This window comes from Oratosquilla oratoria, chromosome 35, assembly GCF_046742065.1.
Source record: "Oratosquilla oratoria isolate Oo_2021 chromosome 35, ASM4674206v1, whole genome shotgun sequence".
Taxonomy (NCBI): Eukaryota; Metazoa; Arthropoda; class Malacostraca; order Stomatopoda; family Squillidae; genus Oratosquilla; species Oratosquilla oratoria.
Window position 1 is genome coordinate 8484669 of NC_134811.1, and position 15826 is coordinate 8500494.

The window sequence follows — 15826 nt, forward strand, 5'->3', positions numbered from 1 at the left end:
TTTTGACGAACTCAAACGGCACATACGATGTACACGTAGGTTCCTCTTGCGTTAATTAGCTTCTTTATTTTTTACATTTCAAGGAAAAATTATACAATTATAGTTTCAGTTTCTACTTATTCATTCATTTTCTACATATTTATGTAATTATTAGTTTAATTTGTTCATCTATTCGTCCTCGCCAATGAGAGTGTATGTTTGAGGCCACTATTTATAAAGGAATGAGCCCAGAGCCACTTCAAATATCAACCTGATTAACCTTTATACAAAATAAGCAAGAATATGGTAATGGTGTACCCAAATATACAAAAAAAAATTATATTAGTTTTACATATTAGTATGCGTATATTTTGCTCACTAATAAACAAGGATTTCTCCTGGCTAACGTAAATATCTAGAATCGCCCAAATACGTCATGCCGCTGAATGTTTCATCCAAAATACAGAAACTGGCAACTCAACTCTATTTCTGTCACTGTGTTATCTGAGGACCGGTGTATGTTTTGAACTCATGAGCTGATGGTCGTCAGTTCGAGTCCCGGAAAACACTACGAACTTGCCACGCTGGTTCCAGACAGCTCTGGATAGGCGGGAGAACGAACCAACGTCGAAAAAACAAAACAAAAAAAAAAAAACAGCGGCTTGCCGGAACTGACAGGGCTTTGTCCTCCCACAGGTTTCTCATTTGGGATGGTGAGTGAGTAGGTGTTATCTATACGGAATAAGAAAAACATAGATTTCTACAAAACTTAGGGGTGATGGAACTTACCCCGGGCATGATGACGCGATCAATGTCTTTCATGATGTCCTGCCAGGACTCGGGATCCTCCGGCGCCGAGTCCGGAATGAGAGGTCGCAGGTATCCGGGCTCGACTTCCGGTAGCACACGTCTGGGGAATGCAGATTAAGTTCATCCTAAGACTGTGATATATATATATATATATATATATATATATATATATATTATATATATATATATATATATATATATATATATATACTGTATATATATATATATATACATATATATATACTGTATATATATATATATGTATATATATACATATATATACATATATGTATGTATATATACACATATATATGTACATATACGCATATATATGTACATGTATAAATATATATATATATATATATATATATATATATATATATATATCTATATATATATATATAAATATATATATATTCTATGTTGTCTACAAGACCGTATTATATAACCACTTAACCACAACATGCATTAGACTATTTCTAGTTTATATAACTATTCATTTATCAGTTATTTACCATATTAATTACTTTTTCATTAATATATCTATCTATTTATACAATCATTCAACTGCTTTATATATACAATATAATTTTATTCAGTTCTCAAAATCTATTGTCTTGTTCGTTTTCATTTATATACTTTTTATACATAATTGGATTTAGATTGTTCTGGTGTGATGCTCGAAATCAGTTTTTTTTCTTATATTTTCGTTCATTGTATATGGAGAGCAATGTTTGGCGACAACCGATAATGATCAAGGAGGAAATATTAATAGTAGCAAAATTAAAACAAATATCTTATCTGACCATTACACGGAAGTAAAGATAACGAAAAATTATCGATGAAATTTGGAACGCGGCTGCGCAGCACTTTGTTGCAAAAGTCTTCGCTCACCTTTCATAGGCTCCGAACTACACCTAACTTCAATCGGGAGCCAAATTTCTAATTGAGGAACCCGGCCTCATCACCGCGCCAGGCTAAGTTCCATAATGAAGCCCTTGCAGAGCCTATAATGTGTGTGTGTGTGTGTGTGTGTGTGTGTGTGTGTGTGTGTGTGTGTGTGTGTGTGTGTGTGTGTGTGTGTGTGTGTGTGTGTGTGTGTGTGTGTGTGCGCGTGTGTGTGTGTGTGTGTGTGTGTGTGTGTGTGTGTGTGTGTGTGTGTGTGTGTGTGTGTGTGTGTGTGTGTGTGTGTGTGTGTGTGTGTGTGTGTGTGTGTGTGTGTGTGTGTGTGTGTGTGTGTGTGTGTGTGTGTGTGTGTGTGTGTGTGTGTCTGACTATCTGTGTGTGTGTGTGTGTGTGATTCACCATGGTCATTGGACCAAGTGCTCGACTCGTGATCGACAGCTATTTCCCTCCCGGAAGAGAGCTCAGACCTCATATATGACCGATCTATGGGTAATGCTATGACCTTACACACTCACCCAACCCCCTGCCCACGAGAGTTGGAGTAACGACTCGCAGCGCAGCGATAGTGAAATTATTTCAGCGTGTGAGTGTTGCGACGTGACCCGAGGCCCATCCTCCCTACTGACCATAATGATGATGGTCTACTTCTCGAGACAGTGAGTGATCGAGACATCTCACATATTCAGCACGCCGCGACACTAAAGCAACCGATATCTAATCTATATTTTTCATTCAGGCCAAAGTTAAACATCTGTTCATATCTAGAACGAAGTCTATGGAAAAAATCCCCACCTTGTGTAAGGGAACCAGAAACTTGTTTGCTATGGTATTTGTTACACAGTGAAACCCTTCGCTATGTTAACTAACGCCTTTTTTTAATCTGATCCTGTATCTCACGCACTTAGGGTTATCCCTGTTAGACCGAGAGTTTACTTTGATGGTCATGTTTTGACTAGCACCAGACTGTTTTGTTCAGATTCAGTAAGACCTAATTCCGTACTAACCATGAATTTTATCATTTGAGGGGATTATTTATATATCAGGTTTTTCTTTCTACGTACATTTCCACTAGGACATGTGGACATTATATGTTTTATTATTCAAAGAATGAGAGCATTGAGTATAAAATTGATCAAAAAAAGTTTCGTGACAAATAGTTTTGTTTTATTATTATTTATATGTTATTTCTTGTCACCTCCAGGGGCAGTTAATAAGATTTTTGGGAGGGGGGCTACGAGCCTAGAAAGCCCCCCCCCCCTCGTCCTCAATGACAAAAGACCAACTCGATGACCCTTTATGGGTTGAGTGGCCACCCAAGTCACTTATTTTGTTCTCGGGATATCACTGTTTTGACGATTTTTTTCCAACTGAGGCCAAACAATTCTATTTAGTTTTACAGACACCTTATCCTCATACAGAACCCTTCTTTTCCAAGATTAAACAAAAAAAGGTTACAGATAGTTCTCTCTATTGGAAGTTTCTACAGTTCATGGATGTTTGATAGTGCGAAAACGCATTTCAAAACCATGCCAGCAAATGCTTCTGGTATCCAGAATGTTTTCTCAATTTCGAAACTTTTTCCTCTGAATATTGGAAATTTCCGAACTTCGGAGGTTTCCAATGGAGGGAACCATCTGTATTTTTAATAGATAGATTAACCCAAGACGGCTAGCCAAGACGTTTGGTTCATCCTCAGGCTTCCTGAGATCCTTCTGTGTGACTCACTTGTCTCTGATGTTCTCGAGGTAATCGGTGATGTACTTGGCCATTTCGCCGGCGGCTTTCTGAAACTTGTCCGCATCCATGGCTGTCGACTTCGAACACGACACTGGAATGAAAAAACGTTTATCAGATCATTTCCTTTCAAGATACATCTGTGTGTGTGTGTGTGTGTGTGTGTGTGTGTGTGTGTGTGTGTGTGTGTGTGTGTGTGTGTGTGTGTGTGTGTGTGTGTGTGTGTGTGTGTGTGTGTGTGTGTGTGTGTGTGTGTGTGTGTGTGTGTGTGCGTATGTGTGTGTGTGTGTGTGTGTGTGTGTGTGTGTGTGTGTGTGTGTGTGTGTGTGTGTGTGTGTGTGTGTGTGTGTGTGTGTGTGTGTGTGTGTGTGTGTGTGTGTGTGTGTGTTAGTGTGTGTGTGTTAATGTATGTGTGTGTTAGTGTGTGTTAGTGTGCGTGTTAGTGTGTGTGTGTGTTAGTGTGTATGTGTGTGTTAGTGTGTGTGTGTGTTAGTGTGCGTGTGTGTGTTAGTGTGTGTGTGTGTGTGTGTGTGTGTTAGTGTGTGTGTGTGTTAGTGTGTTAGTTTGTGTTAGTGTGTGTGTGTGTGTGTTAGTGTGTTAGTGTGTGTGTGTGTGTGTTAGTGTGTGTGTGTGTTAGTGTGTGTGTGTTAGTGTGTGTGTGTGTGTGTGTGTGTGTGTGTGTGTGTGTGTGTGTGTGTGTGTGTGTGTGTGTGTGTGTGTGTGTGTGTGTGTGTGTGTGTGTGTGTATGTGTGTGTGTGTGTGTGTGTGTGTGTGTGTGTGTGTGTGTGTGTGTGTGTGTGTGTGTGTGTGTGTGTGTGTGTGTGTGTGTGTGTGTGTGTGTGTGTGTGTGTGTGTGTGTGTGTGTGTGTGTGTGTGTGTGTGTGTGTGTGTGTGTGTGTGTCTTAGTGATGACAGATACTAAAATTATTCTTATTATCTACTACGAAACTGAAAACCAATAACCTTGACTTGAAGAACAGCTGCCTCCCCACCAGATATTGGACAAAATGTCAACGCTGTATAGCAATGTAGATGACTGTAATCACCAGACATCCACATACATCGGTTTAATCTGTACAACCTTGTCAAAACGCCTCTTATTCCATTACCAAAACGGTGACATTCAACGTCACACCAAGAAGAGACATCACATCACTCTTATTAGAATTATGCTCTACTCCAATCATCCAGAGTTGCTACTCTTCGGTACACATGAACACTTAATGTAACCTCTCCTAATGTGTTTGCCCCTCATATATTTCCAAGTTTTCATTGTTTCCATTCACATTCTTGTTTAAACCTTCAAAGTTCTCTAGATCACCCTTAATATCACAGAGTAGACAAAAGATAAAATAAAATATATACATACATACATACATCTACCTACGGCTTTTTCCCCCTTACAAGGGAGGTAGCTAAAAATAAAGACAGCTCCCTCCTCTTTTTGCCACACGGTGGCATAAGGACAAAATCATACCAGAGCAACACAGAAAGTATTCCAAGGTTTTTTTTTTCCGTGAGAAATTTATAGAAGGGTCCGATAATCGTGGCTGCCCTCTATGGGAATGCGGGTTTTATGTCAGTGAAATTCGATCCAACTTGTGTTTTTTTCCATAGGCATGTGTGAGATGACACTTTTTTCATAGGCATGTGTGAACTGACACAGAGTCATAAGACTCATGTCCAGTTACGAAGCAGAACTACATTGCATTATTTCACAGTAAACATATTTGCTACAACATTAACGGTTTTGTATCAGCGTTGTACGCCCTACCAATCTCACGTCTTCAAAACAAAACGTTCTTTATAGTCGCGTACTGCCTAGCTTACCCTGCGGTAAGCGCCAGACGATTTTATTAAGCTGAAGAGAAGGCGGTCCCCAGTCTGAAAGGGGTCTCGGCTGATAGAGAGCTGTTCAGAGAGTACTCCCTCCGTAGTGGGATGGGCTAGATCAGGGGTTCTTAACCTTTTTTCTCCAATTCCCCACTTTTTAGTGAGCCAAGTAAGTCAACATTTGGATTTAATGTATTAAATTTTGAAGCACTATCGATTATTTGTGGGTGGAAACAAATTCACGAAATGTGACAAGAAGAAGACACCAGAAACAAACAAAAAGAAACAAAAACACATCGATTAAAAAAAAAAGACAGTGGTTCTTCTGTCCGACCGGTCATTCCCCACTTGGCAACTCCGCCATTCCCCACCAGTGGGGAATTCCCCACAGGTTAAGAACCACTGGGCTAGATCGTCTGAAAACCGAGATTTGTCCATTCCTCCAGGGGGAGTCCTTGATTCCTGAGGAAGTCCGGATCCTAATCCGTCCGTGCGGAGAACATAGTTGTTTATCTTCCATTCCGGACTTCCATTGACCGGGAAGAAGGAGTATGTGTCGACCGGATAGACCAGCGACGTCACGCTCCTACCTGTACCGGGGCAAAGCATTTCGTTTTCTGCCTCTTCTTCTTTACGTCAGACCTGTCGTTCGCATTCGTTACTGGCCGAAATTTTTCGATGAGTTTAGTGTCGCAGTAAGATGAAAATGGCTAAGTTCACCATGACAATGCACTCACCATATTTTTCACGCCCTTTTTTTTTATTATTATTGTATCACTCATGTCAGCCCAGATTTGATTCCCTGCGATTTTTTACTTACTCAAACATATCGTTATCAGAAGGAAAATTTATCTTATATTAACCAGGATCAGCCAACCCTAAAACACATACATACGCACGCACACACACACGAATAAATAAACAATTCAATAGATAAATAAATGAATATATATATATATATATATATATATATATATATATATATAAATGAGCAAATAGTTAAACAAACAAATGAATAAATAAATAAGTAAATATATAAATAAATTATCTAATCATCCGTGAATACCAAATCTATATCAAACATATCGCTATCAGAAGGAAAATTTATCTTATATTAACCAGAATCAGCCAACCCTAAAACACATACATACGTACGCACACACACACACGAATAAATAAACAATTCAATAGATAGATGAATAAATATATATATATATATATATATATATATATATATATATATATATATATATATATATATATAAGTGAGCAAATAGTTAAACAAACAAATGGATAAGTAAATAAGTAAATATATAAATAAACTATTTAGTCATCCATGAATACCAAATCTTCCCAACACTCCCACCATTTTAAGATAAGTTACAATAAGTTGCAATGAAAAAACACCAAAGGTAAATCTTTTGAGTCTATAATGAGATCGGATATAATCCAGGATATAACTTCATAAATGGTTATGGCTTTTGTACATGGATAAGGCCCTGAGAACAAAGCTTTGATAAAGACATTGAGGTCTAAACGTTAGCAATAAATTCTCCTAATATTTCCTCGTTTTTTCTCCACCATCATTCAAAAATCTGGCAGTATTTTCATTCAAGGTGTCGAATGGTGGTAGAAAAGGGGAAATGGAGAGAATTTAGCGCAAAAAAAATCTTTGATAATGACACTATGAGGTCGAAACGTTAGCAATAAATTCTCCTACTATTTCTTCGTTTTTAATCAGTAAAGATATATATATATATATATATATATATATATATATATATGTATACATATACATATATATATATACATATACATTATATACATATACATATATATGTATATATATATATATGTATGTATTTATATATACATATATACAAATATACATATATTATATATATATATATGTATATATATATATGGGAATGGGACAAGTCGATGCCGCCAACTCGATGCCGCCGACTCGATGCCGCCGACTCGATGCCAACCCAACTCGATGCCGCCGACTCGATGCCAAACCAACATTTTATTACCTTATTTTCTATGATACGTCTTATACTTTCATATAATGATTAGCTGTATTTTTTACCCTTGTAATAATCATACAATTAACTTCTCTTATTTTTTTTACTTTTTAACCCTTGTAATAATCATATGAAAAATCTGTTTAATTTACTATTCTTGATGCTAGTCAACAGGTTTTATAGTTTCATATATATATTAGGTACCAGTATATATATATATATATATATATATATATGTATATATATATATATATATATATATATTTATATATATATATACAGTATATATAACTTACACTATTCTATTCATTTTTAACACCACTGAAAACATATTTGAATAACCATCCCGTCTCTTGTTGGTCAAGAAAGCTTAAATAACATGGATTACACTTCCTAACTTTTCACATAAAATTACATACACTTGTGAAAATAATTTGGAAACTACTTTAAAGGTCCCATCACAGTACCAACTTTCTGATCTAACCAAGTGTTGTAGCCAAATTTTGCGTCCGAATAGTAAAATCCTTTCCTCTCCTGGCCCGCTGTCACTCAATAAAAATTCTTCATCGTCGCCATTTGCTAGTTTATATACTTTGAATTCACTTGGTAAGATTAGTTCCCTTAGGTTTAAAGCAGGGGTTCTTAACCTTTTTTCTCCAATTCCCCACTTTTTAGTGAGCCAACTCTCCATTTCCCACCACAGCATTGGTCTTTGGCCAATTCGATTTTAACCCATGCAGTGTTTAGTACGTATATATACGCTTTGCTTTTTTGTGCCATTTTACGGCCCTTAATTTGACAACAAGAAGACACCAGAAACAAACAAAAAGAAACAAAATACATAAAAAAAAAAACAGTGGTTCTTCTGTCCGACCGGTCATTCCCCACTTGGCAACTCCACCATTCCCCACCAGTGGGGAATTCCCCCCAGGTTAAGAACTACTGGTTTAATAAAGGGTTAGGAGGAGCAGCGGAAATCTCCTTAAGTTTCAGTCTTATTATCTTTTTCATCGCACAAGGCCTTGGCATAGCTCTTCGAGCGCCTTGTGAGGTATTTGCTAAAACTTCATTTATGATTACACTTGGGTTCTCCATAGTAGTCGCTGCACGGACTTTTATTTTCGTTGTAGCTTTCGCCGCCTCCACACTTGCAGCACAAGGATTGTGAGAATGAACGTTCACTTCCTTAACAACGGCTCCATGATTTGTATGTAGTCTGGCACTACATCTTCCGACTTGTTCACATCGCCAAAACAATAAATATTGATTCCGTTCGCTTAGTTTTTCGAATATATATATATATATGAAGCCATTATGTTGAAATTTCACTTTTCCTCTCTGGCTTATAATTTCCTCTGCCGATGTAGCCATTGGGGTGACTTTCTTCAGACTGAAACATTTATGCTACGTCACCAGCACTGTGAGATTTTTATGTCAATTTACTTAAGAACGCTCTAGTACATAATAGTGATAGATAACAACTTCGAAAGTTAAACTATCTTGCTTGGCATCGAGTGAAATTACCATACTTAAGAAGAACGCCCTAGCACACAATAGGGATACCGGAAAATTACAGTTTTGAAAGTTAAACTATCATGTCTGGCATCGAGTTGGCCTAGCATCGAGTTGAGCTGGCATCGAGTCGGCAGCATCGAGTTGGCGGCATCGAGTTGGCGGCATCGAATTGTACCCGACCCATATGTATGTATATATACATATGTATTTATATACATATATATATATGTATATATGTATACATATATACATATATATATACATGTATATACATATATATATTCGTGAAGCATGGCAGGAGATTCTCTTTCAAACATATTGTGTTGAAAACGACAGCAAATTCATTAGAAATTAATTACTTTCGCAAGTTTTCTAGCTTACGGAAAGTAGATTTCTGTAGAAAAGAGAGGGGAGGAAGCCAACTTACATTTGACATTGGAGATTTATATTAACACATATCTAATTTATACACAAAATAAATGAAAATAAACAAAACACAGTAGAAAAAACCCAAGATGTTTCGCAGATCGTTCTGCATCTTCAGCTGGAATGAAGAGAAGTAAGCCAGTAAGCCAGTGGTCAGTATAAAAAATTGATAAAGACAAAACTTTGCTACAATAACATGCAGCTAATATCCCAGATGGGGAACACACACACACACACACACACACACACACACACACACGCACACACACACACACACACACACACACACACACACACACACACACACGCACACACACACACACACACACACACACACACACACACACACACACACACACACACACACACAGTGTGCTAAATCCAAGGCAATTTGGATTCAGACAAGGACGATCATGCGTCACCAATTTAATATGTTTCTATGCAAGGCTGATAGACATAATACAAGAAGGAGATGGATGGGCTGATTATGCATTTCTAGACCTAAAAAAAAAAAAATTGACAAAGTACCACATAAGAAGTTGCTTAACAAATTAGAAACTGAAGGAGGAATACAGGGCAAACTGCTTAAATGGATGGAAGACTTTTTGCAAGAAAGAAAAATGAGAGTAGTGATAAGAGACAAATACTCAAATTGGGATGAAGTAATAAGTGGTGTTCCACAGGGAACTGTTCTGGCCCCAATAATGTTTGCTATATATATTAATGATATGGATGAAGAAATTGAAAGTTATATGAGCTTCTTTGCAGATGATGCAAAACTGTTGAAAAAAAAGTAAACACGGAAGAAGATTGTGAGTCACTACAGAGTGATCTCAATAAAGTATGGGAATGGAGTAAGAAGTGGGAGATGGAGTTCAATACTAAGAAGTGTAGTATAATGGAATTTGGAAAAAGCAAAAAAAAATAATAGTAGGATCATATAAATTGGGAGAAGGAATAAAAAATATAGAAAATGAGAAGGACCTGGGAGTCACTATTATGAATGATATGTCACCTGAGAAACGTAACCAAAATTTTTGGAGAAACTTATAATTTAATAAGAACAATCAAAGTGGCATTTACATACCTGGATGAAGAAATGGTGAAGAAAATACTAATCACTTTTATAAGACCAAGATTGGAATATGCAGCAACGATGTGATCACCAAGTACAAAAAAAATGTATAACAAAACTTGAAAGAATACAAAGAGCAATTACAAAATTGGCACCAACACTCTCAAAACTATCATATGAAGAGAGACTAGCAAAACTTGAGCTACAGACATTAGAGCAAAGAAGAGAGAGAGGAGATTTGATAACTATTTACAGAATCATGAAAGGAATAGAAACTATTGATAGAGAGGATCTAATAAAATGGGATGATAGAAATACAAGAGGACACGGAAAGAAAATCAAGAAAGACAGCTACAGAAGAGATCTGAAAAAGAACAGCTTTCCTCACAGAGTAATAGACATTTGGAACAAGTTAGATGAAAAAGTGGTGTGTGCAAAAACAATACATGAATTTAAAAACAGTTTAGATAAAATGAGATATGAAGACGGGATACCACGAGCATAGCTCCCCTTCCCGTATAATACAACTAGGTAAATACAACTAGGTAAATACACACACACACACATAAACCCCTATAACCATATATATTCTGAAGATAGATAAACTAGATACATTTCTTCACCTTTTCGCTGTAGACATTTATTGTCAATCCACACACATACATGCACATACACACGCACGCAAAAGAATGTGTACATATGACATTTGTTTTTGTGTATGCATGTATTTTTAAACTAGGGTTTCCCAACCTTCGAGGGGGAGCACACTGGGAGATGGAGTGTTTAAAGCTATATTTCATTTCAAAAAAAGTTATTTTGGTTAGGGTTAAGGATTAAAGTTAGGTGGGGTATGATTAGGTTAGGGATTATTCAAGAACTCGCAGCAACGCACGGGTAATTATATATATATATGTATATATATATATATATATGTATATATATATATATATATATATATATATATATATATATATACTGTATGTGTGTGTGTGTGTGTGTGTGTGTGTGTGTGTGTGTGTGTGTGTGTGTGTGTGTGTGTGTGTGTGTGTGTGTGTGTGTGTGTGTGTGTGTGTGTGTGTGTATGTGTGTGTGTGTGTGTGGTATATATATATATATATATATATATATATATATTTGTATATATATATATATGTAAATATATATATATATATGCATATATATATATATATATATATACATATATATATATATATATATATATATATATATATTATATATATATATATAGATAGATGAGGGAGACCGTAGGTATGAACGAGTTTATGTGAATTAAACCAGTGTTCTTATCATTTTTTCTTTCTTTTTTTAGTGTTCAATAGAAACTAAAGATCGGTAATTCTATATCAAATCTCACTCTTTGGCATTTTCAGACGAGTTCCTTGAGCTGAATAAAATCGCCTGTAGGCAGCTAGTATAAATATTAAAGTAAAACCTAGACACCAACAAGTAAATAGTGTCAGTAGTCCCAGACGGCGTGGCGTCGTTCCTTCATCGCGATCTGGTGGTCAGTCGCCTCAATGATGCGCTTCCTCCCTCACCTAAACCCCTTCCTTTCCGGGTGAAGCTTTCCCTCTCGGTGCACCACGCAACCCTGTTCATTTCCGTGGCACCCGTTTGTAGTATAGTACATGGGTCTAAGCTTATCCTGACACCCTCTTGTACTCTACATCTTTTCGTACCGAGTGTCTTTTTTTTTTTTTTTTTTTTTACTGTTGCCAAGATATATGTATTTGTTTCCGTGGCGTTCTCTCGGCGTTGAAGAGGTTGACTACATAATCCACACAACAATCAATCCTAATCCCTCATAAGCTTTCAATCTAAATCATGACTCCTTGCACGAAAATGACATCATGTCTTCCTCCGTATTTCCTTCATGCGGTATCTCTGACCAGAAAACAATTCGCCATTTAACTTAGATAGAATTAGATCATCTTGTGGCGAGGTGCAAGATTACCGACTCCATGTACCCTCACATTCCTTAAAAGGCGATAAAAAGGGACGGATCGAGTGAATTACGGACAACCTGTTTTCATTTTTTTTTTTCCAAGAAGAGACACGGCATAAGTATACTTGGAATCGGTCACTTATAAGGAGGACTGAGACCTCTACTGAAGCAAAAGTTTGTCATTACCGATAAATTGTCACGTCTGAGATTTTTCGTCTCACCTTATTTCAGGACACATGAATATTATGCGGCCAATATCATATGGCCAATATTATATGGACATAATGAGATCTCCACACAATAGTCATGCAACATTTTTTCATAACTGTGGACTAATTCCCACTCAGAAAAAACGAATACTTATTATTTTTTACTTCTTCTATCCCTTCTTTCTACTGACCTCTCTGATTTTCTTTCTGCTATTTCTACGAGTCCACTTTTGAGGCGTGAACCCTAAGGACAGAAACGCTGGTAATTGTCGACGATCTACCAAGTACGTCAGTCCTAAAGTCAGGCGGAATCTAGCCAGAAAAAACAGGCTAACATCTCTCTCAAACCGAATTTAGACGACAACATGAGTCTCTAATCTGGAGATACTTTTGCAGTCAAAAGTCTTGATCCAGTCTCAGGTTTCCACTACTTAAACAGAACTCGTCTTCATTATTAGGCATATTTTCATATAGCTATTTTCTTACATCCAGCTATAGGCTCGGCAACAAATATATTTTTGTATAGTGACCTTTCATCCAAGAGGTGCTGAGATGAAAAGAAAACAAATGGATGACGGATGGGAGTGGAATGATAGGGAGTGGATGCTTGCCTTGGCTGACTGTCTCCCTCACGAGAGGGAAGAAGCATTTGGTATATAAATAGATAGATAGGATATTGAGGAGTATAGAAAGGGGTTCACGACTTTTCAACGATTAGTCTACCAGTCAAATCCCTTGTTATTCTCACTACCTAGAGTAGTGTTTTTTTTTTTTTATATGCCCACGCCTGAAATTCCACTCAAGATTGCTAAAATAATGCTTTATTCTAAGTTAGAAGTTGGATGATAGAACATGTTCATGTAGTCTAGGACTTCTTACGAAATTTGATGTATATGATTATGGCCAATGAGAATAGTTCAGAAGAGTTCAGTCACCTGAACAGACAGCATGGTTCGTATCCACGTTCACACCTCCACTGAGCACGTGAACACCAAATCAAATCAAACCCACTGAGTGACTTGTATGTTTGTTTTGCCTGTCAACAGGTCATTTTATTCACCAATGGGACAGGACCTACGCACTGAAAGGCTTAACAGCTATTTCGTTTAACTCTTTAGGTGACCTACTCGACTTACATGCTTATTTCCTACCACTAAACAATTTCATTCAACTAAGGGGAAAAACCTCTAAACTCCGAAATATTGAAAAAATATCTAGATTAACTCTTCGAGTCGCTTATGCTTATTGCCTGTTGTCAGGCGATTTTATTCGCTTAAGAAAAAGATATTTGACTCTTCAGGAAACGAGAACCACTTTAGAGGACCCCCTTGTGGAATAAAAAGCTAACTCCAACGTCTTCGGTTAGTTAATAAAAACTGAGGATTTAAGGGAGCATCCTCAGTCATCACACTGACCTGAATTTTCCTATGTATCTGAAGAAGATAAGACTTCTTTATCTGTCTTGCGATAGATCGACAGTGATGACAGAGCGTAATCTTGTCTCCCACGGGTTGTCCGCTGTCACGAGCCACCAAGTCGTCTACGAAGAAACAAAAATAACAAAGAAGAACCACTTACCTTCGTCTGAAGCAACAGGTCCTGCTAAGACCTCGGTGGTTCAAGATTTGAGACGTGCAAGACCCTCGGAGCTCTCTTTGAATGCCGGCAGGGGGCCAGGGGGTCGCGAGGGGAGAGGTGGAGGAAGCTGTTGAGCGGAGAGAGGAGGAGAAGGAGGAGGAGTAGGAGGAGGAAGAGGAGAACGCAGAGGAGCCAGGATCACCGTTGCGTCGGCTTTGAGGGCGGGAACTCGACTGGAAAGGCAAGGGGAGCCGAGGGCCTGGGTAGTGCCACGATGAGACTGGTGGGAGTTTGATATGCGCAGTGGCACCCTGTGACGTCACGATCCACGCTTTGCCATTTTATGACGTCATCATTGCAGGGTCCAGGGAGTGTGGGTGTAAATGAAAGAGCAGGAGACTTACTGGTCCATAGCAAGGCTGGCTGGAGGAAGATGAAATGGAAAAGAAGGATACCAGTAGGATGCCCAGGCACTTGTCTAAACAATATTTGATCGGCAATGCTCTGCGGACCACGATTTGTTCATTTGTTTCGGCTGCCTCAGGGCAATTCTATTCAGACAAAGGAAACATGCGACACAGCTGAGGGTTGGATGCCATTCAGCTACAGTCTTAAATCTTCAGGTGAATAAAATCGTTCGTTGTTTGCTATGAGAGAAAGAAAAATTGTAATTGTGTGGTTACAAGAGATCATATGGGAGTGTGTGTATGCATATACCAAAAGGCCCTTCGTCCCTCATAAGAGGCGACCAAGTCAAAGCATACAGCCATCCCGCGCCCATCCAAAAACACACAGCAGAGTCCGATAGTTTGAGCTAGTTCACCCCCACCTCTTCACTGTATAACGAACTCCCCCGCTCTCATCCACTCAAAAAGCACACGAGACAGATAAGAATATTCCCTCGAGCTATGACGTTTTCTTTCGTTCTAAATTCACTCTTATCTTTTGCACCACTCTTTCCTCTTTGTTCGACGGACATTCCATTTGTACCCAATATACTTTTCAACCCATCCATCTGTCTCATTCTTCTTTTTTCCCTCGAATTCCCTCCACCCACATCTGCTTTCCATTCTTAATTCTTACTAGACACATGTTAGCTTACCATAGCCTATCAACTACTGCTATGATTCGCTCTCATTCCAAGGCTCAACAGAATAATTTTATTTACGAGCAAAGGATTTCTGCTTTGGCGCCGGCTTGTTCGACCTGTCGTAACAACCATTCTTTGGTTGTTAGTTCACAAATAATTCCTTTGGCATTTGCCGCTTTGAAGTGTTCTTTGCCGAAACTGCTGGTAACCTCTTTCCTTAGGGCGTGGCCAGCATCTCCGGATCAAAGTGTCAGTCTTCAGAGCTCTTGAATCCTCATAGAATTTCTTGACATCTGCCTTCGCGGGACCTTTTAATATCTTCTTGAAAAATCACTCTGCATTACCATACGGCGGTAGGAGATCAGATGCCTGGCGTGGGGCATATTACTGAAGTCGCAGCTCCACAGGCCCAACCCCAGAAGAGTCAACGATCACGCCGGGGGAACACCATAAGAATTACGATTGCAGACACATGAACCTGATTAAAGATGAATCAAACCTATGTAAACATAACTTTCATTGGATGTGTGTTTGATCCATTTCTATGTAAAATGTAAATTTTCTTACAATGACGTTTTCTTTTAGATATAACTACATTTGTAAAGCAACAGGAGAAAGTATTTTTGCAAAGAACTAATATATTGTGTGTCATGTCTGGGTGCCCACAGTAGATTTGG

General features: G+C 38.1%; 1 protein-coding gene across 1 annotated transcript in view; it reads right to left on the reverse strand.

Moving 5' to 3' along the window:
- Positions 1–14504, reverse strand: part of Ddc (aromatic-L-amino-acid decarboxylase) — a 73346-nt gene extending 58842 nt beyond the window's left edge. The window contains exons 1-3 of the mRNA XM_076173881.1: positions 14060–14504; positions 3421–3523; positions 769–889 (exon numbers count right to left, since the gene is read on the reverse strand). Of these exons, the coding sequence (XP_076029996.1) occupies positions 769–889; positions 3421–3500 (201 nt within the window). The 5' untranslated portion in view covers positions 3501–3523; positions 14060–14504. The remainder of the gene's footprint in view (positions 1–768; positions 890–3420; positions 3524–14059) is intronic.
- Between the last annotated feature and the right edge of the window lie 1322 nt (positions 14505–15826).